The 24,203-nt window shown below is 50.1% G+C and overlaps 1 protein-coding gene and 1 long non-coding RNA gene across 3 annotated transcripts in view; one reads left to right on the top strand and one right to left on the bottom strand.

Moving 5' to 3' along the window:
* Positions 1-267: 267 nt before the first annotated feature.
* LOC311603289 lies at positions 268-10,026 on the bottom strand. The gene is made up of 3 exons (XR_014781027.1): positions 9,887-10,026; positions 1,718-1,795; positions 268-538 (listed from the first exon to the last, which is right to left on the bottom strand). It is a non-coding gene; the product is annotated as an uncharacterized lncRNA (long non-coding RNA).
* The window catches only part of GALNT16 (polypeptide N-acetylgalactosaminyltransferase 16), an 85,149-nt gene continuing 70,816 nt past the window's right edge, over positions 9,871-24,203 (top strand). Inside the window, exons 1-2 of one of the 2 annotated variants that reach the window (XM_084792288.1) lie at positions 9,871-10,005; positions 10,394-10,683. In XM_084792288.1, the coding sequence (XP_084648414.1) occupies positions 10,507-10,683 (177 nt within the window). In that variant the 5' untranslated portion in view covers positions 9,871-10,005; positions 10,394-10,506. Of the gene's footprint in view, positions 10,006-10,354; positions 10,684-24,203 lie in introns of those variants that run through there. The other variant, XM_084792287.1, reaches the window with a different exon arrangement.

Raw genomic sequence — 24,203 nt, 5'->3', positions numbered from 1 at the left:
AGGCAGCTGCATGAGGGCTCAAGGTCATTAGGAAAACTGATGGGGAACTGGCACAGGGTGGGGTATGGGAGAGAAAAATACGGGCACAGGGCTTGACCTGAAATGCAGCAGCCTGGCTCTGCCAAGTGGAGACACACAGTATAGGTGAGGCCAGGAAAAATAGGAGCCTTCACTTCCTCCCCATTCGTCTCTAGCTCTGTATCTCTTTTTTATGATACTTCTATCTTCATGTCTCATCATCAGAAAACAAAACAAAAAAAGGCAGAGTAAATAGTGGGGGCAGAGAATTTAAGGTTCTCCTTTGCTGACTCAGGTTGGCCCAGCTGCTTGTCCAGGAGCTGTGGGGAAGCAGCCCGTTGCTAGAGTTCCACAGTAGAGTCCAGGCACCGCACAATAGCCCGGCAGAGTGCCTGCAGCCAGCTAGCCAGTGGTAGTGCGCATTCGTTGAACTTTTCCAGGCCAACCCAGCAAGAGAGTGGGGGGGTGGGGGGGTTCAGCAGGGGTCCAGTCCTATCCTTGGACTCAGGTTCTCTAGGAACTGAGAGGAAAACAACCAAAAAGGCACAAAGGGATATACAGTGAAAGACTTGCTCGCGTTCCTGTTCCCTCCCAGCTGCCCTCTCTGAGCCATCTCTGAACATTCCAATTTCTTAAATGAGTTTTTCCAAGGTCTCCTTTTCTAGTGGTATGCTCTGAAAGATTTCAGGTTCTTTTTCTTCTTTTTGCCTTTTTTTTTCATGTGTACGTGTGCATGGTATATATACATGATCACAGATGTGTAGACACACATATGCAGGCTCCTATGCATATCTGTGCATATGCATGTGGAAGTCCACAGCTGGGAATCTTCCTCAACTGTCCTTCCACCTTACTCTTTGAAGCAGGATCTCCCAAACCCAGACCTCATCTGCTAACTTTGCTAGCCAGCTTGCTTCAGGGATCCCTCCTCCTTCATCCAAGGTTGGAATTACAGGCAAGCTGCCATGCCTCATCTCGCATTTATGTTGGATCTGGAGCTCTGAGAGCTGGTCCTCTGAATTACATGGCAAGCACTTTGACCACTGAGCCATCTTCCTACCCCAGGTTCCAGATTCTTGATCAAAGAGAATATTATAAATATTCAGATAGATATGTATATGTAAGATGTTAAGGGAATCAAAGAACAAAGAAAGTTGCATCCTAATTTAGTGTTAATAATTCTTCCTGGACAGAAAATGGTTTAAATATTAAGCAAATGAAGTCTCAAAATCCTAGCCCCCAAAAGGCCATTCCAAATGCACTTGAAACAAAGCACTACTCTTCTTTTAAAGATGGTTGTGTGGAGCTGGGCGTAATGGCGCACACCTTTAGTCCCAGCACTCAGGAGGCAGAGGCAGGAGGATCAATGTGAGTTCGAGGCCAGCCTGGTCTACAAAGTGAGTCTAGGACAGCCAAGGCTACACAGAGAAACCCTGTCTCAAAAAACAAACAAACAAACAAACAAACAAACAAAGATGGTTGTGGGTGCTGAGATTTGAACCTGGGTCCTTTGCATGAGCAACTTTGCAAGTACTCCTGATGATGGTCTTTCCACCCTCCATTATCTTAGGGGTGGGGTTGCTAGTTTTAGAGTCCCAGCAGTCCTTTTGCCTCAGTCTCTCAGGGCTGAGATTACCAGTGTGCATTATCACCCACTTACGAAGCCCCATTTTAAAGGCAAGAGGCCCAGATACATTACCTCTCCAGAGTCATCAGGTTGGGTGATGGCAGGTATCCCACCTCCCGGTTACAGCTCCCTCCATCTTTAGGTAGTGCTCTTTGTAAGATATGTGATTCAGTGATAGAAAGACAAATAGAGAAAGTTGTTTTTTTCTCTAGTAGACAGTCCTGTGTCAGTAACAATTAGTAATTACAGGAAAGAAATGAGTAATTTAAGCAAAGTGTGAAATCCAGGTCTAGTTGAAAAATAGACCATATATCCTACACACACATCCATATACACAGGCACTTGGAGGGGACAGAGACATCAGCCACAATCTGAAGAGATTATTGCCTGCCTCTCCTGCAGGACCCCAGGCTGAGATCTGGAGCCAAACAGAGGCACAGCACCCCCATTTCCACTAAGGCCTACAGCCTATGTATGGGTGTGGGAAACAGAAGCAGGCATTTTCTTGTTATGGATCAGGGAGAAGTGTCAATCTAGACCCTGAGGACACGAGGAGGGGATGCCAAGAGAGAGGAGAGGGCATGAGTAGAAATAGCTGACAACCCCACCTCTGAGCTCCGTGCCCTGAGCCCTGAGGGACAGCCAGGCTAGCTGTTTACCACCTCCTACCCTGAGGGAACTCCCTACGATTTATTTGCTGATAAAATGGCACGAGGCTTTTAGAAGCCTTTCTGCTCTGGCATCAGCTGCAGACACTGTGAGCCATTTCAGCGGCCAAGCCAGACTGATGAGCCTTTTTATGGCTTTGGTGGTAGCTTCAGTGAGAGAGGACATGTACAACTGTGCACACTGGCTTGTAAAACCCTCAGTCTTTCAGAATGGTGATTTTTTCCAGGTAGGGTGGCTCTGGCGTTATACCCGCCCCCCTTGTATTAACATCTTCCTGTTCAGCTGTTTTGACTAGTAAGGGAATAGAAGTTATACTGCAGAACACATAGGTGGTCTTGTTGATTGCACTGAGAGCTCCAAAATACAATCCAACCCTAGAGCATCCCCTGAATTTCCACTTCTAACGTTTACAGAGAAAAGGGAGATGTTGCTTATAGGTGCCATTGGACTAAATGAGTGCAGGGCAGGAGTGTGGCCCTCGACACCTCAAATTCTCTTTGGTCTTGGACCTGATCTCTTTGACCCTGACCCATAGTTTGCAAGCACTAAGGCTAGTGGCCCCAGTGGTTCCAGCTGATAAAAGCCGTGATAAAGAAATAAGCATTCCTGGGGCTGGAGAGATGGCTCAGTGGTTAAGAGCCCTGCCTGCTCTTCCAAAGGTCTTGAGTTCAATTCTCAGCAACCACATGGTAGCTCACAACCATCTGTAATGTGATCTGGCCTACAGGTGTACATGCAGGAAGAACACTCAATACATAACAATAATAAATATTTTTTAAAAAGAAAGAAAAAGAAATAAGCATTCCTAAGAACCTGTATCCAAGGCTATGATCAGTACATGTGGCAGGCTTGGGGGGGGAGGGGGGAGGGGAGAGGGAGTGACAGTCCTTCATCCTCACTCGGGTCCAGGAGCCTTGATTCATGTAGAGCCTTGTGATGAGGATGGGTGCTGGGTACGTGATAGCCACCCAGTGCCGGGTTTGCCTCCTGTGCTTCTGACCTCTCAGATGAGTCACAGTCACTGCTCTAGTCCAGTCTGGACACATTGCTGGGAAGGCTACAGTGATACTGTGACACTCAAGTAAGTCTACTCTCTGTACTTTGTAGCTGATAATGTCACACTGGTTTTTGTTTTGTACTTCTCTTGGGTTGCTTGTTTTTTGCTTTCCTGAACAAGTACTCATTTCTTATTAGGGCACAGAATATTGTCCTATGCCCACCACATCACCACCACTGTCCTTTCACCCATGTACACCATTTTCCTGTGTTCCCAGACACAGCCAGTCTGTCGTTCAAGGCTCAGCTCCCAAATGACTTCAAAATGGTGACATGCCCCTCTCTGCTTTTTTAAAAAATTATTTTATTATGTATACAATGTTCTGCCTGCATGTGTGACTGTCCACAAGCTCTCATTATAGATGGTTGTGAGCCACCATGTGGTTGCTGGGAATTGAAGTCAGGACCTCAGGAAGAACAGACAGTGCTCTTAACCACTGAGCCATCTCTCCAGCCCCCCTCTCTGTTCTTATAGGTTCATATTATCTTGTGATTATATGCTTTTATCTGCTGTTAATTCTAGGACCACTCAGAGGCTAGAACCAAACTTGATTCCCTTTTGTATTCTCCAATACCTAGAAGTGTCTGGCATGCTAAGTACTCAAGAAAGAAAGGAAGAGTCTAGAAATGTGGATGTACCATCTCAAAAGGCTTTGACATCTTTATGAGACAGAAAACAGCGGCGTGTGAATAGCCGGACTGCCCCTGATCATTTATTTGTTCATTTGTTTCCCAAGCCTAGATACTTACTACGTTGTTGAGATATTTGGCCCTGTACTAGAAACTCATAGTACATAACAGAAAGCTCCTGGCCAGGCATCCAGGTGGGCCATTTGGTCTCCTGTGGGAACCTTGGCCACTCAGCCCAGTGCAGTGTGGAGAGGCAAAGGAGAAGGTAAGAGTTAGGGAGGCAGGTGGGCCTTGAGAAGGACTTTGTCTCCAGGACCAGTTCTACTGACTACTGGCTTTATTAGTGCATTTCTTTTAAAAATGCATCCTTGGCTATTAATAATAAACATTTGACACATTTCTAATTAGCTCAAAGCCTCTGCAGCCATATTAATCCCAATGCAACAGCTGGCTCATTTCATAAGGAATTCATTGTTCCACCAGTTGCCCACCAGAATGGAGGCCATTCCTTCTCTAACTGTGACTAGGACCTGTCTTGGTTAGGGTCATTATTGCTGTGATGAAACACAACCAAACCCATGTGGACTTGTAAGTTTATCAGACTCACACTTCACATCACTGTTCATCACCAAAGGAAGTCAGGGCAGGAACCTGGAGGCAGAAGCTGATGCAGAGGGCACGGATGAGTGCTGTGCACTGGCTTGCTCATCATGGCTTGCTCTGCCTGCTTTCTTCTAAAATGCAGGACCACCAGCTCAGGGATGGCATTGTCCACAGTGAGCTGGGCCCTTCCCCGTCAATCATAGTTAGGAAAATGCTCTCTACAGGCTTGCTTAAACACTAATCTAATGGAGGCATTTTCTCAATTGGGCTTCCCTCCTCAAGTTGACATAAAATTAACCAGCATAGCTTCCCCTTGTCAATTTGACACACAACACTTTTTCCCCCCCAAGATAGGGTTTCTCTATGTTATCTCGGCTGTCCTGGACTCACTTTATAGGCCAGGCTGGCCTTGAACTCAATGATGCACCTGCCTCTGCCTCCTGAGTGCTGGGATAAAGGTATACGCCACCATGCCCAGTGACACACAACACTTTTTAAGACAAAACTTTTCATTTTTTTGGTTCATCTACAAGATTTCAGATTAGTAAATATGACAAATGGAAAACAGATTACAAACTTAAAATTCCTACAATCTTTACTAATTCAAACACTTTAAAAGTTTAGTCTCTATAAAAGTCTAAAGTAGTTTAAAATCCAAAGTCTCTTTTAAAAATTTGAAGTCTCGCCGGGCGTGATGGTGCACACCTTTAATCCCAACACTCGGGAGGCAGAGGCAGGCAGATCTCTGAGTTTGAGGCCAGCCTGGTTTACAAAGTTAGTCTAGGACAGCCAGGGCTACACAGAGAAACACTATCTCAAACAACAACAACAACAAAAAAGAATAAAAAATTGAAGTCTCTCACCTGTGGGCTCCTATAAAATAAAAATTGCACTAAATACTTTGCTTCAAGGAGGAGGAACCATTGCACAGTCAGAATTTGAAAAAAGCAAACCCACACTCCAACAGTGTAAATAATCCAACGTCCAGTATCTGGGATTCACTCGTGATCTTCTGGGCTGCTCCAAGGGGCTTGGGTCACTTCTGCAGCTCTGCCTTCTGCAGCACACACAGCTTTTCTTCTAGGCTCTCGGTGGCTCCACACCTCTGCTGCTGCTGTTTTTGGTGCTCATGTTATGATACTGGTATCTCCAAAATGCTGAGGTTTTCTACCACAACTGGGCTGCACTTTGACCACTAGCCTCTCCTGGTCTCCCTTCATGGTGCCAAGCCTCAGCTTTTCTGCATGACCTCATCAGTCCTGGGGTTTCCACTACCACTGAGGCTGCACTTTCACCAATGGCCTTTCCTGACACCTTACAGTGCCAAGCCTCAGTTGCTCTCCGTGACCCATTCATGCCTTCAAAACCAGTTCCACCTAGGTGACTCTTACACTACTGGGTTTGGGTGCCAGCAGGAGGTACAGCCTTGGCCACTTCTGGGCCACAGCTTCTGTGTGTAGACCCCAAATTAACACTTCCTGTAAGACTTCACCTTAATGATGCTGGGCACTTGTTAATCACAGCTGATTCTTCAATCCCAGCCGACCAACATCCATTGTCACCAAAAAACAAAGGCCTTGCTTTAGTGGTTTTGGTCTCTCGTTAATCACAGTTGAAACCACAGTCTTCACACACATGGCCCAGTAGAGTCTTTGATGCCCTCTGAAATCTCACACAAGCCAGGCCTCCATCATCTGCACTGCTCTGAACATCTGGCTGCTGACCTTGGCAGTCACGGATCTCCTCACTGTTGAGGGAGGATGGTGTAGCCTTCTCAAGGGATAGGAGGCCGAGATTCTGTTCAGCACTGTGTTATGTGCTCACAAAGGGTCTGTCTTATGCTTCCAGCCTTCGCTGCTCAGAGCAGACAGGCACGGTGGGAAGGGATGCTTTGAACCAGGTTCTCTCCTCTGTCTTCTAGGCCTCTGATGGAGAGGAGGCTTCTGAGAGAGTCTGGCTCTCCCGGTAATGCCTAGAGAGGCTGCCTCAGCAGAAGCTCTGGGAGAGGCCACCATTCAGCAAGGGCCAGAGCACTCTGTCCGTGTAATGTTAGGTGTGGCTGGAGAAGCTGTCCTGGGGTCTGTTCTTGGCAGTAGTCGTAAGCCGCTTTAGCATATGCTGTGGGCAAGCTTTAGGGAGCCCCGCCTTAAAGCCCCCACTCCTCTGAGGCAGCCACAGTATGGCCATAAGGATGGACCTCCAGAGTCCTGGTCAGCCTCTCTATCATCTATCTTATGTCATCCCATCTTTCCCAACCATGATGCAAGCTGAGAAAACTGAGGCTGCGAACTGACCGAAGCCACTTCCTGATAGGTAACGATCAACATTGAGTGGATCTGTCCTGTCCCAGTGGCAAGGGCTTGTGCTGGCATGGACCCCCTCTGTTGACCACTCATCCCAGGTCCCCACACAGATAAACACACACATAAACACACACACACACACACACACACACACACACACACACACACACACACAGAGAGAGAGAGAGAGAGAGAGAGAGAGAGAGAGAGAGAGAGAGAGAGAGAGAGAGAGAGAGAGAGAGAGAGCGCACGCTCGTGTGCAGTGGGGCCCCTGTGAACCCGAAGCTGGTGACATTTTGCTCAGCTCACTCTGAGTACTGGCTTTGGCATCTGTAGAAGAGTCGAACTGTGTCTGAGAGGAATGCCAAATGGCGCAAGATGTCTAAGGTACTAGAAGCTGGAAATGGCTCTGCTGGAGTGCCCCGATCTCTCCACATCCCTCCTGGATAAAGGCTGGAGGTGGAAGTGAGGTCCCTGCACAAAGCTTTGCACTGGTCTCTGGATACTGGCGCCTGCAGGCCTCCTGAGGGCTGAGTCCTCATCTGCCAGTGTGATGCTTATCATAGCTCAGCTCAGAGTGTGGGAGCTCTACAGAGCATATACAGAGGGCTGGCACAGAAGCCTCAAATAACCCGTGATTATGCTTGGTGTTTTCAGAGTGAGGGGACTATTGGGAATGTGCAAGTCTCTCAGGGTGGCTTTATCTCTACCCTGCTTGGATCTACTCCTAGCGCCAGCAAGGAAATCCCAGAGAAGGCTGGGCTCTATTCTGAGCCATTTTGGATTTGAACCTGGAAGGAGGATTAGAAGCTGTAAGCTGAGGTGACAGCTTCTACTCCCTGCATGTCCTGCGTGCCCGTGGCTGAAGGGGACATGAGTCAAGGTTTATGTCAACTTCCTGTCAAGTGCAATCATTGCTCCCAAGCCCGGGGAAGTGCCCACCTGAGGGAGGACTGAAAAGGTTATATACTGCTGCTCCTCTGTGGTGGTACTGGTGCAGGGACAGTCTTCTCTGTCCCTTTGTCCGTTTGTCCCCTGAGTCATAAGGAGTTAAGTGGTACTCCTGGTACCTGGTAAAAACTTGGCTAAATTCCTCCTCTTCCTCCCACCGCTCCCCTTTTAAAGACAGGGTTTCTCTGTGTAGCCCTGGCCATTCTGGAACTTGCTCTGTAGACCAGTCTGGCCTCAAGCAGACATTAGCCTGTCTCTGCCTCCAGAGTGCTGGGATTAAAGGTGTATGCCACCATTGCCCAGCAACGATCCTCCTCCTTAAGAAGTGTTCCCCTGGTTGCCATCAGAACCTCTTTAACCTGGTGGCAGCCTGAGCTGGTGGCAGACTCAGCTCCAACCCTTACACATAGTTTGGGGCCTTTCACCAGGAGCTGCATGCTTCAACCAGACACCCAAATCAAAAGAAACTAGATACACAAACAAACCCTGGGCCCCACACTGTATGACTAAACTCTCCCTGCAACAATCCTGTCAGTGGCATCTTTGTCACCTTGCCTCTGTGGCTTGTGACTGCCATACTGGTTGTGTCTCAGATTCCTTGTTAACTTTATTGTGAGACCCTTCGTTACATGGTCACATTGCTGACTGGGCCATTTTGAGACCTCTCCTCAAGACAAGTTCCCATAGCTTCAAACTTACTGTCTAGCTAAAGGCTAATCTCAAACTCTTGCTTCTTTCACATCTACCCAGCTGGGATTACAAGCATGCTCCATGCCTGGCCCTGTGTTTGGACTTATTTCTGTCTCCAAGGCAAAGTATCCTCATTGCTGTAATGATCCTGGGTTTTCCTAAACAAAACACTGGGATTTTCTTCACTTCCGTAGAAATATATCAAGCTTGTATTAGGGTTCAGGACCAAGTGCTGGAGTCACTAGGCACTGTGAAGACACAGAGAAGCACCATCTTATTTCACGTGTGTTTCTCCAAGGGGCGCCAATACTGATGTGGGAGGCAGGACACAGCGGCCACCAATGTCACTGTTTGCCCTATTCCCCAGAAGGCTTCATTTGCAAGCCTCACCTTTTTTGGGTTTTCCGAAGAGCTGACATAGCACCACCCTGTCCACTCTGCTCTTGGCATTCAAGACCCTTCAGAGTCCAGACTCACCCAGCCTGGCCAGTCTCAACTCACAGCGGGTCTTAGCCAGTATCCAGCACACTCGCTCCCTTACCACATGAAGCAGTATCCTCGGGACCTTGGCAGGCCCTGCCCTCCACACTCTCTTCTGCCTTTTTAGGCTCTCTCCCATCCCCCACATTTATCCCCCTTCTCCGGGAAGCCTTCTTAAGGACCGCTCTGCAGAAATCATTTCTATAGCTCTTTTCTGAAGACCGCTTTGCAATAAATTACTTCTTCCTCCGCAGCAGCACCTGCTTTGGTGTCTCACAGCTATTCCGTTGAGTGTCTTCCTTTGCCTGACAGGCCCTAGCCCGCCCTGTCTTCTGCCTGGAGCCTGAATTATTCACACTTGTTTCTCACCTCTCACCGACTCCAGGGCCTCCTCCGCAGTATCAGAATCTCAATGATGTCTATCTAACCCTGTCTCTCACTCACCACCTTATTTTGCGCTTTGTCAGGAAAGTGTCAGAAGGCTTTAAGACTGGGTTTTTGCCCACTTATCAAACCCTTTGGCCTGGCCTCTGTGGCCTTTCTTCGTTCTGATAGAATGGTGACAATGCCTCAGGATTGTTCAGGGAACAGTGAAGCCAAGGTGGATGGGAGCTAAGAGAAAGCTGGGAACTCCAGGTTAGAGAAAGATGTCCAGTGATTGGACCCCCGGGCTTGCATATGTATGGCAGCGCAGCTTCACCTCGCTCTCCACGAGCGTCTAGTGCATCAGCCACCAACCCCACCCCCTCGGGCCACCCGGGCGGCCAGGAATCCTGGGTTGCCGAGGATTCCGGTGCAAAGTCAAGACTCTGCCTCCCTGTCAGCCTTGCCGCCTCCGAAGGACTCTCTCTGAACACACCTTGAACCCAACGCTAGAGCGCAGTTCACAGCGCCGCCCGGAACTGCAGCTACGCAACGCGGGCCAAGACCAGGGGGTCGCACGTCTTCGCTGGTGACTCAGGGCTGCTCTGCGGTGGGGTGAGTGTGGATGGAGAGACAGTCCCGGGCCGCGCGGGGGCAGCGGACGGGCGAGAAGTAGCCGAGCGTTGGGAGCAGAGACCGGCTCTGGCCCATCGCCATTCCAACCGCCATCTGTCTCCCGAGCCCCGGAGCTCGGGAGGAAGGGCCGCACTACTTCCCAGCGGGCGCGCTCTTCAGCCTCTGCGCTGCCGCCCCGGCTGCAGGAGGCTTCTGGAGCGCGGAGTCCGCTAGGCGCGCGAATGAATGGGCGTCCGGGGCCGCGCGCGCTCCGGGCTGAAGGGCATTAGGACCGTGAGGATCGCTCTGCGCTCCAGTCTCTTCCTATCACCCGCCCCCCCCTCCCCAACCACCACCACCACCACCACCTCTCTCCTTTGCTCTGCAGGACTGAGCAGTCGGGCGCAAGCGATAACAAACAGCTGAGGCAGCGAGCGCCCCTGTCCCGGCCCTGAGAGCACGCCGGCCTCGGGCCCCACGCGGGGCGCTCGTCCGCCCACCATGAGGAAGATCCGCGCCAATGCCATCGCCATCCTGACCGTAGCCTGGATCCTGGGCACTTTCTACTACTTATGGCAGGACAATCGAGCCCATGCAGCATCCTCCGGCGGCCGCGGCGCGCAGAGGGCCGGAGGGAGACCGGAGCAGCTCCGCGAGGACCGCACCATCCCGCTCATTGTGAGTACGCTCTGCGCACCGGGTGAGCGGCGAGCTGGGGAGCCTCGGTGCGCGTCCTGTCCCTCCGCTGTTAGCCCAGGGCGCGGGGCCCGACTGGGGGCTGCATGCTCTGAGCGCGCCGTTCAGTCTTTGTATATGTTCGAGAATTCCTGCTCGTCGTTATGGCAACCTGTGCTGGCCCGGAGGGGCCAGGGTGCTTGGATGCAGGAAGGGTGACAGCATGTGGGGGCAGGGAGAAAGTGCTGCAAGTTTGGTGGGCCCGGCGTGCGCTCGCGACTGGGAACGTGGCGGCTCTCGCGGCCCCGCGCCGCCGGGGCTAGGAACTAGGGGGCTGCGAGCGCCTTGCCATCCCCAGGAGGCGGTTGGCCCTAGAGTGCAGCGAGCGGGTGGTGGGAACAGAGCGCAGCAAGAGCGCGTAGGTGGCGATGCACCCTGGGTCTCCAGCCTCTTGGGTAAAGGACGCCGAATGAGTAGAGACGGGTCGCTAAACGCTGCCCTTGGCTTAGCGCCTCCTCATCCCAGATCAACTTGGACCAATTTCTCCGGCATTGACTCCTCCCTTCCCCAAAGATGTTTCTGGCTCCCCCGGGTCGGGAAGAAAGCTTGTCCTGTATGCTCTCCTCATCCTCAACACTGGGGTCTGCAGATGAAGCGGGCAGTGTCTGTGCCCGGGCTGGGCGATTCCCTCTTATGAGATCACCCTCCTGACGTCTGAGCGAGTCAGGGAAACAAAAGCGGTGTAGCACTTCAGGAGCTCCAACCGAGCTGGCGCGCGGGGAGTGGGGCGACGGACTATGCTGCACAGTAGACCTCGGTGCGGATTTGAGGAACCTGCAGGGGGCGTTCCTGTCTACACTTTCGCCTAGTCGCCTGGTGACGGTTTCGTGTGACCAGGCCCAGCACCTGTTGAGGAAGGACGCTGGAATGGGAGCGTTCTTCCGATGGGGGCAGGTAACCTCTCGGGACACTCTGCTGGTCAGGGACAGCTTGGAGCGTCCAGGATCAGAAAGAAGAGCAAAGAACTGTGTGGGGAGCAGGGGAGTAGTGATTCTGACCTCCAAAGATCTGAATCTGGGGGAGGAGAGGACAGGAGCTCCTCTGGAAGGTGCCAGGCCAGGGGTGCTGACACCTGCATCAGCAGAATACAAGATATTTATAGTGAAATCAAAGATTACCGAGGATGGTTCTGTAGATACCCTCTCACAGCTCCATCCTGCCCCTGCCCCAGGTTCTCTCACATCACCTGTTTGTAAAGAAGTAAAAACTCACCCGATGGGATAATTTTCTGGGCCTGGTGGGAGGAGGCCTTAGGCCCTAAGGTTTGTGCCTTAACCTAGATTCCAAGTTGTGCATCTCTGCGTAAGTTCTTAGGAGAGCCGCTGCCCTGGACCTAGGACATGGCTTCAATGTCTAGACAGAATGGAGGGAGGAAAAACAAAAAACAAAAAACCACGAAACTGTACACTCTAGGGCGCTGAGATCTGTGTGGACTGGCTGACTGGAGGAAAACAATACGAACACTGGTTCCGACACTGTGAGTCTCAGCTGGCCCCTTCTTGGTCCTGAATCGGTCCAGCCCTGGTGTCTGGGACCACAGCCTAAGGCCAACATGATAGAGGTGAGGCAGGCTGGTCAGACTCCCTGTCCCCCCCCCCCCACCCCATCTCTGACGGCCTGTTAGGAGAAGAAAGCAGAGACCACAGACACACTTCTGTAGCCTCTAATGCAGAACCCTAAACCCCAACTTTGGTTGGGACACCTATGGGACAGCCTCTCAGGTGGGAGTCTCATAATTGTGTGTGTGTGTGTGTGTTGGGGGGCCCTGTTGGGGGGCTACACCACAAGTTTTGAGGGATGAGATTGAGAAGTTATGGGGTGGGGCGCTGGTGACCACTTGTCTGCCTGCAGATGTTGACTTGCTGTTGGTGAGGGTTTGAGACTGGAAGCTCAGTGTGCAAGGGAGTTAGGGAGAGACCCGGGGAGTTGGAAGCACAGGAAGAAAGGCGAGAACGGAAGTCCCAGGGAGCTGGGTGGCACAGCGTTCCATTGCCACTTGGGTCCACAGCCAGATCAGTCTCTGTTCTCGAGCGTTAGCCTGGGACGTCTCTTCCCCCAGCACCAGGCCTGAGTGCAGGCTGCACTTGAGGTTGCCTGTCTTGAGCAAATCACTTCCACATAAGCCATGCGTGCGGGGGACCATGCTGGATGCCGCCTGCATTCCCACATTGATGCGCACAGCAAGACTTAATAAGTTACTCTTTGATAAAGGAGTGCAAAGGGATTTTTGCTCCCTAGGAGCAGCGAGCGGTTCCAGCTTCAGATGCTCTCATTAGTTATCCACAGCTCCAGGCACATGCTGGAGTGTCTTCAGGAGGCGCAGGGCCTTTTGTTCAACTTAAAAGGGGGCAGGTGCCACTGAAGAGTTGATGCCTCTCTAAAAGTTTTGATAACTACTCCCTGTCAGCCATTTCCAAGGATCTCTTTGTTGAGTCGGGCCATAATTTCAGATTCTTAGAGTATGAGGTGGCCAGCCCAGCCAAGTGAATTCAGACAAGCATCATCATTACTGCCCCCAGGGAATCTGAGAGCTGAAACCGGAAAGGGAGGGTCTATGTGAGAGTCTGGTCTTGGAGGCAGCTCTGCCCTCACCATGTTAGTCTGGCCTGTTCCAAGCCAGGCAAGTTGCTTCTGAACCTTGGGGAGCTTGTCTGGCACTGTGGAAGGTCAGCATGGCAACCCTATGGCCGACTTTCTCAGAGAGGCCCTGAGGCTCGGTAGTGTGTCCTGCTCTCAGCCGGTGGATCACAAATTCTGATGTGAAAATTTGTTTGTGGAATCTGGGATTCAAGGGAGAAGCTGACTCCATCCCTCTGGCAACTTTACCACATGGCAACGTCCGTCCGTTTGTCACTTCTCCTTGCTGTGCTGTGCTGGGCAAGGAGGAGTATTTGAAAACATCCCCTTGAATCTACAGAGATGGACGCTAGCCGAGGATGCCTGCAGACGGAGGACTGGAGGATATGGCTGTTCGGTTCCGGGTTCAGGTTTTCTGTATGCCAGTTCTCTAACGGGCATGAATGAGAGGTCAAAGTCTTTGCTTGTTTGTTTTTTGAGACAGGATTTCTCTGTGTAGCCTTGGCTATCCTAGACTTGCTTTGTAGGTCTTGAACTCACAGAGATCTGCTTGCCTCTGCCTCCCTGAGTGCTGGAATTAAAGGCGTGCGCCACCACATCTGGTTTCATTTTTGTTTGTTTGTTTGTTTGTTTGTTTGTTTGTTTTTTGTCTTGAAATAAAACTCTTCCGGCCTCAAGTCCCCTGAGTTGAGGATTGCAGATAAGCATCGGCACACCTGGCCTCAGCTTGAGTTTCTTATCCTGAAATTGAGACAAAATACTGTCTCTGGACCTTTGTTTGTCTTTGTTAAGTTTGGGTTAAATAATTGGCCAGGTTTGTTAGTGCCTTGATAACCAGATGGTAGATTTCTAGAAGGGGGAAAATAGCTTTGGAAGTTCTCCAGGGTGCTGTGGGGACATGGTATGGACAGATATGACCTGTCCGAAGGTCCTGTAGAAACCCTTTAGGTCTTTCAGGAAACTTCATTCACTAATAGAAGGTGACACAGATGGTGGTGGCTTTTGTGGTGCTGTTCTCTGAGAACTAAGGTTCAATACGAGTTGAGTGGGTTTGTAGTTTATTTATAATGTGTGCATTTCGGAGCTGTGGGAATATGATTTGCCTAAATGATAGAAATGATTTTGTATTTAATTTGTCTAGTTGCCGTATGTGAGAAAGAGGTTAAGGAGAGAAAAACACTGAGTCCTACAATTCCCCTCCCCAACGTGTTCAGATGTGGTGTGTTCATGGGGGGTCTATTCCTGGCCTCAGAGGTGCCCAAGGACTCAGGATGCATCTTATGGAGCTGGTCATTTCCCCCAGCAACTTCTGTGCTGTAACAGCAGCCCCCCCACCCCACACACACCAGCCAGTAATCCCCTACTAGGCACTAGGAGGCCTGAGGGACTTGGCTTCTGTCTGTGGTGGTTGTATTTGTGAGCTCAGCAATCACAGGAAGCTCTGAGGTGGGGGAAAATTCCATTTAATGTGGACATGGAGGGGGCACGGGGTGGCGAGGCTGACTAAGCTGCCTAGGGGACTGTCCTGCTGTAATGGAAGAAACTACCTTGAGGTCAGAGAGCAGCCTGTAGCCGAGCAGTTCATTATAGGTAGAGGATGGGAGATTTATGCCGGGCCCTGCTTCTTCAGGAAAACCCAGAGCACCTCCCTGTGAGCAACGGAGCAAAGTCGAGGGACGATAGGCCAAGACCCGAGCCATCCAGAAATGCGCAGAGGTGACAGGCTTTCAGCAGGGTCAATTAATCACCCCTGGGGCACCAAATGTAATTCACTTAGACATCAGGCTTGCCCTGGACAGTCTCATACTGTGCTCCGCCTGTTAGAACTATTTCAGGCCACTTCGTCTGGCTCTGTAGAAGCTGCCTGTTCTGTGTTACATTGATGATGGCCACATGCATTTGATACTTTGGACACCGGACAAGTATTTCCCACGCTTTAGCTTGGAGTTCTGTCCCTCAAACATCCTCGGGGTGGGGGAGGGGGTGGGGGTGGGGTTGGTACCAACATCATTTGCAGTTAAAACAGGAGTGAACTGAGGCGTATCCATGGTCTGACATATGGGGTGTTTAAGACTCTAGATCTGATGGGCTGTCTTTTCCTTGACAAGCTCCTGATGGGCTCCCCTACCTCCCCATTTCCACACCTTCACAAGTCAAAGTACCTGGAGGGAGACCACATCTGTACTGAGCAAGTACAGGCTAACTGCCCCCCCCCCATCATCTCGTAAATGATACTGTAGAAGGTCTACACACATTTACATTGTAGCCACTGTGTAAGAATCCAGGCATGGAACTGGGAAGACGGCTCAGCAATTAGGAGCACGTACTGGTCTTCCAGAGGAACCAGGTTTGCTTGCTGGTACCTACCTGCCTTGGTCATCTCGCAACTGCTTGTAACTCCAGCTCCAAATCCAACGACCTCTTCCGGCCTCCCTGGGCACTGCACCCAAACTGCACAAACCCACACTCAGACACGCACAGATACACATAAATTGAAAACAAAATATTAAAAGGAAACTAGGTATAATATAAAGCAGCCAGAAGGTTATGCAGACACTTGGCCATTTTGTTTTATATTTAAGACAGGTGGTTCTTTTGTAACCTAGGCTGGCCTGGAACTCACACACACACAAAAAAAATCCTCCTGACTCCACCTCCCCGAGGGCTGGGGATTGCAAGCACAGTGTACTTTCCTACTTTTATATAAGACATTTGAGCATCACCAGGTTTTGGCTCTTTGATAGGCTGGCTAAAGGACAGACCCAGGATGGAAATAGAGGCTAGCTATTGAAAAGGTGGATGTGCAGAATGGTGTGTGTGTGTGTGTGTGTGTGTGTGTGTGTGTGTGTGTGTGTGTGTGTTTCTCATAGGCAGGATGTTAATGGATGTCCAGTGACCCCTGTGAGGTCCAGTTCTGCTGTAGAGTTCTTTGTGCCTTTGCCACCTAGAGGTGGTTCTCGAACCAACTCCCTTCAGAGACTGGGGTCCAAGGGTCTAGAAATGGCCAGTAAATGCAGTTGCAGGAATAGAGATTTCTTTGCAGCAACAGGAAAGGCTTTCTGGCAGAACCAGCCTACGTCAGAATAGTTCAAGGCCCACCGGGGTGTCTCTCCACAGGCTCAAGTCAGCAGATAAATGCTTCCAATAGCAGCAGGTAGGGGAGGGAAAAAAAAGACTCACTGTCATGAAATGGGGTCCAATTATTGCACAGCAGGAGACCTGGCGCCCTGAGAAGCAGAGCTGGCCGGGCTTGCTGAGCCTGGGAGGAGGAGGCTGAATAAAGGAACCTCCAGCTGCTCTGTGCTCCTCCTCCTTCAGAGCAGCACAGCAGGGAGGGAGGGAGAGGCCTGCAAGGGTCCCTAGGGAAGCTGAATAGCCTGGGGGCGGGGCTTCAGCAAATGGCCTGTCCTAGACAGGAGTGCCTCCTATGGTGTTTTTGCCTGGCAGTTTCATGAATCCCACTTCTGCCTCCTGATCCAACTCAGCTACTGCTGGCAAATTGCCTGTTCTTTCTCCCAGTGTCTTGGCCTTTAATTTCCAGGGCAATGTGGGCTGGCAACACCCCTTGAGCTACTGGTTTATGGAAGAGGTGCTGCCCAGGCCTGCTGTGTCCTTACCTTCCAGGTTTCAGTCACACCCCATGGGTAGTTTGGCCAGAGATGCAGGGCTACCCACAGGCCTTTGTTGAGCATCTTGAACCTGGAGTGGTTGGGAGATTGGGGGTACTTTGGGTAAGTGGACACGCAGAAGAACCTTGTCTTTTTTTTTTTTTTTTAACAATGACTTTATTTATTTATTGTTTATACAGTGTTCTGCCTGCACACCAGAAGAGGGCACCAGATCTCATTTTAGGTGGTTGTGAGCCATCATGTGGTTCCTGGAAATTGAACCCAGAACCTTTGGAAGAACAGCCACTGCCCTTAACTTCTGAGCCATCTCTCCAGCCCCAAACCTTGTCTTTTTTTATACTATACAAAAGGCTTTGGGGCAACATGTGCCTGACATGGAAGTAAATTCTAGGAAATGCACATCTTGCTGTTTCATAGAGTGCAGTGTGGCTCCCTGAAAGTCAAAAGCACAGAGAGCTCAGAGAGGGGTGACAGCTCTTCAGGCACTCAGACTTGTCTGGGCTCCCCCTGCCTCCTTAAGAGCCCTGCAAGGGGACTGGCCCAGGATGGAAACTGTGGCTGGATGTTGAGAAGGTGGAATATAGGGTGGGGGTGTAGAGAGACTATGAACGAAAGTCCAGGGACCACTGTAAAGCCAAGCCCTGCAGCCGAAGGGGCTCGTATCCTCAGCTGAGTCACTTCCGCTCTATAGGCCAGGATCTCAGCCATCCCTTCCAGCTCAGACTGCAAAACTAAGGGTGCCCTTGGCCAGGGCTCAAGGCCTCACCATGCTTTACTGAAGGAGAATAAGGCCAGAGGGCAAGACATACAAAAGCCATCATCATCGTCTGAAGTGCTGGGAACTTTGACATCCCCAGGCAGCCTTCCCACTGCCTGGCAGAGCGATGCAGCCACTTCTGCTGAAGGTGTCTGAGTCACCTGCAATGTGCTTGTAGAAGTGTCTCCTGGTAGGCTTAGATCCTGTAACAGTTCACAGCTAAGGAAGCTACAAAGACCACTACTCAACAGCGTTGATAACAGAAGTCAGGCATTCGATTGCCCTGAGGCCACAGCCTGGGAAGAAAACTCAGATTAAAGAGTTCAGCAGGTTGTTCATCTCTTGGCAACCTTTAGCTTTTCCTTGGTTACAGATACAGTGGATCAGAGGAGGAAAGATAATGGGATCCCTGGGAGCAGCATGGACATACTGGAAAGTGACAGACTACGGCAAAGGGCCCTGGCTGCTGTTCAGTGCGCTCACAGATCAGAACGCCGAAAGTATCACCTATTTGCTGTCTTGGCAGCTGTTCACTGAGCACTTACTATATGCCAGGACTGTTACAGGCCTTAAGAAAACTGGTATAGTCTCTGCTCTTGAGGAGCTTGGGACCTGGGGGTGGTGGAGACAAGAAACATGAACACACATACATACACACACACACACATACATATATACATACATGTGGGGGGGGTGTGGGTGTGTGTATCCTGGTACTAACTCTGTAAACCAGGCTGGCCTTGAACTCACAGAGGCCGCCTGCCTCTGCCTCCCAAGTGCTGGGATTAAAGGCATGTGCCCCCACTGCCCGATTATGAACATAATTTATTAGGTGGTAACAAATATGTGAAATGAAATAAAGCAGTATTAGAGGGCAGACAAATGAGTGAACAGGGCCAGGAAGGGTCTCTCTGGTTATCTGGCATTTGAGCAGAGGCCAGAATGGAAAGAGACTGAGCCATGCAGGCATCTAGAGAGAGTGTTCCACAGAGCCAGGTGCAAGCCCCATTTCTGGAGGTTGTAATGGTTGGTGTCCGTGGCTAGAGCAAGCATGGGGGCGGTGCGGGGTCAGACCATTAGGCTTCGAGGGCCGTGGTAAAGACAGGCTCAGAGATATATCCCTGAATCATCACCAAAAAGTGATAAATTATATTCCGCACAGGCTTGTTAAGTCAGGGAACTGTGTCATTCATTTCAGAATCATTTTCCAGCAAGATGATCAAATCTATTTGTAAGTGTTGTTTCTTAATGTTCTATGGCTTGGAACACTTCGTCCTTAGAATGTGGGATCAGGGAAATGCTTGCATTACAGTGTGTGGGTGTGTGTGTGGGGGGGCATGTATTTCAAGAATGTTATGTGTGTGTTTGTGTGTGATGTGACCTGTGTCCTGTGGGGGTGGGGTGTCGGGTGCTGTGTCTTGTGTGTGTGATACGTGTGGTGCTGGACTGGTGAGGGGGAAGGGAAGGTGCTGGTGCCTGTAAATGGCATAGGAGAATGGGGCCCTTGTTGAAGCGCTGCAGTGGGGCGAGATGGGAGGCCTGTCTTTAGAGAGTGCTTTGTGTGGGCGGGAGAGTGCTGCCGCTGGGTATCTGATCAAGCCCGTCTTTGTTTCCTTGTTTGGTTGGCAGTATTCTCCTCAGGTACAGCTGAGACTCAATCAGGTTTGGTTTTTTTTTTTTTTTTCCCTTTGGCAATTCAGGACCTTGGAATTCTTTCCTCTTTTTTTTTTCTGCCGGAGCCTCTGAGGGCTGAAGCTGTCGGCTGTTGGCTGTCGCTGGCAGAAGACGTGATACTTGTTCAGGTGCATCCAAGGCCGGCAAGATGGGGGAGTTTCCAGTGAAGTGTGGATGCAGGGGCTGCTGCAACCCTTGAGGTCCCCAGTGGCTTCCCCAGCACCCACATGACGACAGGTGATGCGCTTCGTGTGTCCTTGGCTGGCTGCAAGGCCTTATCTTTGTGGTTCAGGTCACACAGGTCAGCTGCAGTCCAGGGACCGTCAAACATGCCCTTTCACCAGAGTTCAATTTCATCTCTACCTTTTCATAGCGGTTCTGGCTCCCTGCCTCTTTAATGCAGCTGATGTCTCAGGGCCTTTCCCCTACAAGAAGTTCTGAAGCTCTGGCCTGCAGGTGCCAGCAGCCTGTTAATGTCCAACATTGCCAAGTCAGTCAGCTCTGGGGATGAGGGGGATGGGGAGCTGGTGTCCATCTGTGCGTCTGTGACGTCTGGGACCTGCTTCTTTGATTGGAGCCATCTTTTTTTTTTTTTTCCTTCCTTTCTCCTTCTAGGATTGGGGGTGTGGGGGCAGGGCTTTGGGGCAATATCCCAGGGGCTTGAAATTCATGGAGAAAGAACATGTAATCAATCATTGATGTCTGTCGCGGTTTTGGTGGCTTAGAGGAGTGAGTGCTTAGGACCAAGTACAAACACTGAAATAATTTACCAACCCGAGACAGCAGATAAAGAGGGAACCGAAACACAGAGAAAAGGCCTCGCAGTCCTTGAGAGCGTTGTGGAGCTGTGAGCTCTAAGGGGCTTCTGGGGAGACTGCAGATGGCATCTTGGTGCTCCCTATTGAGAATGTGAACGTTGCTAGGGCTTTTCCTCAGAACACTAGAAGGAGATGATGACTCACTCCTGGGTGCACCCCAAGATTGCCAATCTTCTCTTTTTCGCTTAGCAGAGAGCACAGCATCTCTCGAATACCCCTTCCTGATAAGTGGAGTCCCTGAACCATACCTGGATAGGAGGGACCTGGGCTGGGGTTCCGAGTGAGATTGGGAGGGGTTAACCTATTTAAGAAACTGGAAGCCAACATTGGGCAGATGTGGGGGGGGGGTGTTAAGAAATGGCCTAGACAGAGGTGGGGCAGCAGGCTGAGACAAAAGTACTAGGAAGAGCCAACCCCAAGGTTCTGAGAACCTTTACAAGACCAGGAGTGAGGCTGGCACTTTTTGGGAGGTGGGCAGAGATGCCTTCACCAGGCCCACCCACACTTGCACAGACCTCAAAGTCACCACCAGGTGCTTGGGTCTCTTGGACACTTAGAAAGTGGCTACTGCAACTGAGGCAACAAATCTCTTGTTTTATTTAATTTTTATTGATTTAAACTTTAAAACAGACAGTGATCTCAGTTGTTGGAAAACTTTTGGGAATGTTTAAAGATTATCTATATGTGGAACCTACATTTTTAACCATAATTTTTTTATGAACTCTCAAGGCAGACTATTTTTAGTGAAATCTTTATATCTAAATTGAAACATACTATAAAAGTATGTATTGGATTTCAAAGACAGCACCCCCCCCAAAAAAAAGAAAAAAGAAAAAGAAACTCAAATAAGCTCATTTTATTTTTCTGTATTGAAATAGTACTGTTTGGAGCTATTGGACTAAGATACACACACACACACACACACACACACACACACACACACACACACACACATCTATCTTAGGAATTTGGCTTTTCGGTGCCAGATTTCTGGGACCGAACCCAAGGCCTTATACATGCCAAGAACAGTCTATCATGGACTGTGTCCCCAGACCCCTGTCTGCTATTAAAATTAACTTCACTTGTTCCATTTTACCAACCCCCTCCCCCATTATAATGAGTACTAGAGAGGTTCGAATAGCATATGTGGCTTATGTCCCATCCTGATCCCATTGGAAAGTTCTAGGGCTTACATAGTTTCATGACCCTCTCTCGGGTGCTAGGGGGTTGTCCAATGAAGGAATGGTGTGGCCCTTGACTGAAGGATGAATCCCTTCTGGGCTCGCTGCTGTTGAGATGTTGGTTCCTACTTCATTGTTGCCTGTGGATATGGCTCTCCTCTCAGCATCTCCTGGTCCTCATACCTTCATTCAAATCAATATTTTCTTTCAGTGTCGTCTACGTTCTCACTGTGATGAATATGGGTTTTGGAGGAGAGGGGTGGGGGCAGAGGAGGCGGGAAGCCTTTTACTCCCCTGGTCTGTTGGGGTTTTTTTGGTCTTCTGTTTTTGTCCTGTGAGAGCCAGAAATGACAGATAGGCCTCAGCCGTAAATCTCGCTCAGCCCCCGTGGAAGTGGTGGCTGGGGCCCTGCGCTGAGGACTCTGAAGCTGGATGGGAAAGGGGTCGATTGCCTGTGTCTGAAAGGAACTTGGAAAGGGGCTGTTGAACATGGATTTTTGCAGGATCTAGTCCAGTGTTATTATGTGAGGTGGTCTTTGCTGAGTGATTGATCTCTACTTTACAGACTGGATATGCTTTAATACACTGACCAATGTTGTTGTTGTTGTTGTTGTTGTTGTTATTATTATTATTATTATTATTATTTATTATTATTACTACTACTATTATTATTATTGTACATGACATGGGATGTGTGTGTGATTGCCACAGCATACATGTGGCAGTCAAAGTTCAACTCTTGGGAGTTCTCTTCTATCACCACGGCTTCTGGGAATTGAACGCGGGTCATCAGGATATGGCCAGATGCCCAAGGAGAGCAGGAACCAGCAAGGTATGGAAAGAAAGTAGTACTCCATTACACACACACCCGACACACACACACATACACCCTCCCCTCTTATTTCCTTGAAAGCAGGCTCTGTGGATGTAAGGACATTTGGGGCATTCCTAGGGCTCTGATGAAGATGCAGTCCAGCAGAGAGACTCTGAGCACAGACCCTGGGGCAGGGACCAGCACAGGCTTCCGCTGTGGCGCTTAGGCAGCCGGTTAAGCATTCTAGGCCTCCATTTTCTCACCTGTAGAGCGGGGATGCTAGCAGGCCCTGCTAAAAGGATGCAGCTGTGGGATTAAATGGGTTAATCCATGTAAGGAGTCCAGAATTTTGTAAGCAGTAGGCGCTGTAAGGGCACTCCTCCCGTCCAAGCTGTTAGTGATCATAGGTTGTTGTAATTTGTTAACTTGTACATTCATTATCTGACGTCACCTTACAAATCTCTCCCAGACTCGAGAGGCTTCAGACGATCATCATTTGTTAGTGTTTCTCTCTCGTGGCTTGTGTGCTGGTGCTGGAATGCTGGAAGGTCACCGGGAGGTGCTGGTTTGAGAACCGATGAAGGAGAGGCAGAGCGTTTTGACTGGCCAGTGTGCACCTGGCACACCCCTTTCCCCATCACAGCAGGCCTGTGAGCTGCGTGTCTCCAGCTCCGTTTCCCACATAAGGAACCCCGGGTCAGAGATGGCCCATTATGTGCCAACAGAGTATGGAGTCAGCCAGAGTCCCCTACTTCAAGCCGGTGGGGACACTTAACACGTCACGATGGCTGCCCTGCGATGTCACACCTCACAGAGGAGAAGGAATCCTGTCTGTGGATGTCAGGATGGGTTCAGGGAAGTGGGCACAAGTGAAGGAGTTGGGTGAAGAAGAAGCGACTTACCAGGTGCAGCTCTGGCTGTGGGGCAGTAGCGGAACGGGGAGTGTACGGCTGACAGGATGTATGGACCATTAGGATGTAGGACAGCAAGAGCCCCGGGGCTGGCTCAGACTCTCCAAACACCCAACCCCTGACAGGGCCAGAGGAAGTCTCTGTATCCCTCAGACTCCAGGAAGTTCCACATAAAAGGAGCAGGCCTCCACCTGGGGCGGGATTCCATGCAGAAAGCAAAGCAAAGGAAGCAGTTCAACAGCGACGAGCCCTAAACCATCATGTCTCATGTTGGTACAGGACAGGAGTCCTAGCTTGGGAGGATCAGGGTTTCATGGTCATTCTCAGCCCTCCTGTGAGTTCAAGGCCAGCCTGGGCTCTGTGAGACCCTGTCTCAAAAAAACAAAAACAAAAACAAAAACAAAACAAAACAACAACAACAAAAAAACCAAACTTCTCTCCATATGATGTTAAGAGGCTGTAGGATGTGGCATGCCTCAATTCTAGAACAAGATGATGTAGTATTACATATTGCTGTGAGTTAAAATACTTAACCACTGAGCCGCCAGTGGTTTTTTTGTTTTGTTTTGTTTTTTTGTTTTTTTGAGACAGGGTTTCTCTGTGTAGCCTTGGCTGTCCTGGACTCGCTTTGTAGACCAGGCTGGCCTCGAACTCACAGCGATCTGCCTGCCTCTGCCTCCCGAGTGCTGGGATTAAAGGCATGCGCCACCACGCCTGGCTATGTTAAAATACTTAAAACCAATTCCATACGTAGTTATAGATGTGGAGTGTGTGTGGGCGGCAGGGATAAAGGTCAGAGGACAGCTCGGTGGAGTTGATCTTCCCACCACTTTGTGAGCATAGGACTTAGGCTGTCCCATCTGTATATCAACCACTTGTACCCCTGAGCCATCTCCCCAGCCCTCTTTTTAGTTTCCTTTGAGCGATCAGTGTTCTATACTCTTTATTGTTTTTACCATATGAGGGGGCCAAGACATCCTGTTTGTGCCTGTTCCTTGCATGTGTGCAAGCTTCGGCAGGGTGGCTGCTCAATTGCTGGGAGCTAGGCCTATACAAGGCTTCCCCGGAGGCCTGATGTACAGAGAAGGATATATATGTAGGG

This window comes from Acomys minous (assembly GCF_964271855.1).
Source record: "Acomys minous genome assembly, chromosome: 8".
In the NCBI taxonomy this organism is placed as follows: domain Eukaryota; kingdom Metazoa; phylum Chordata; class Mammalia; order Rodentia; family Muridae; genus Acomys; species Acomys minous.
This window is presented reverse-complemented; position numbering and strand designations above follow the sequence as displayed.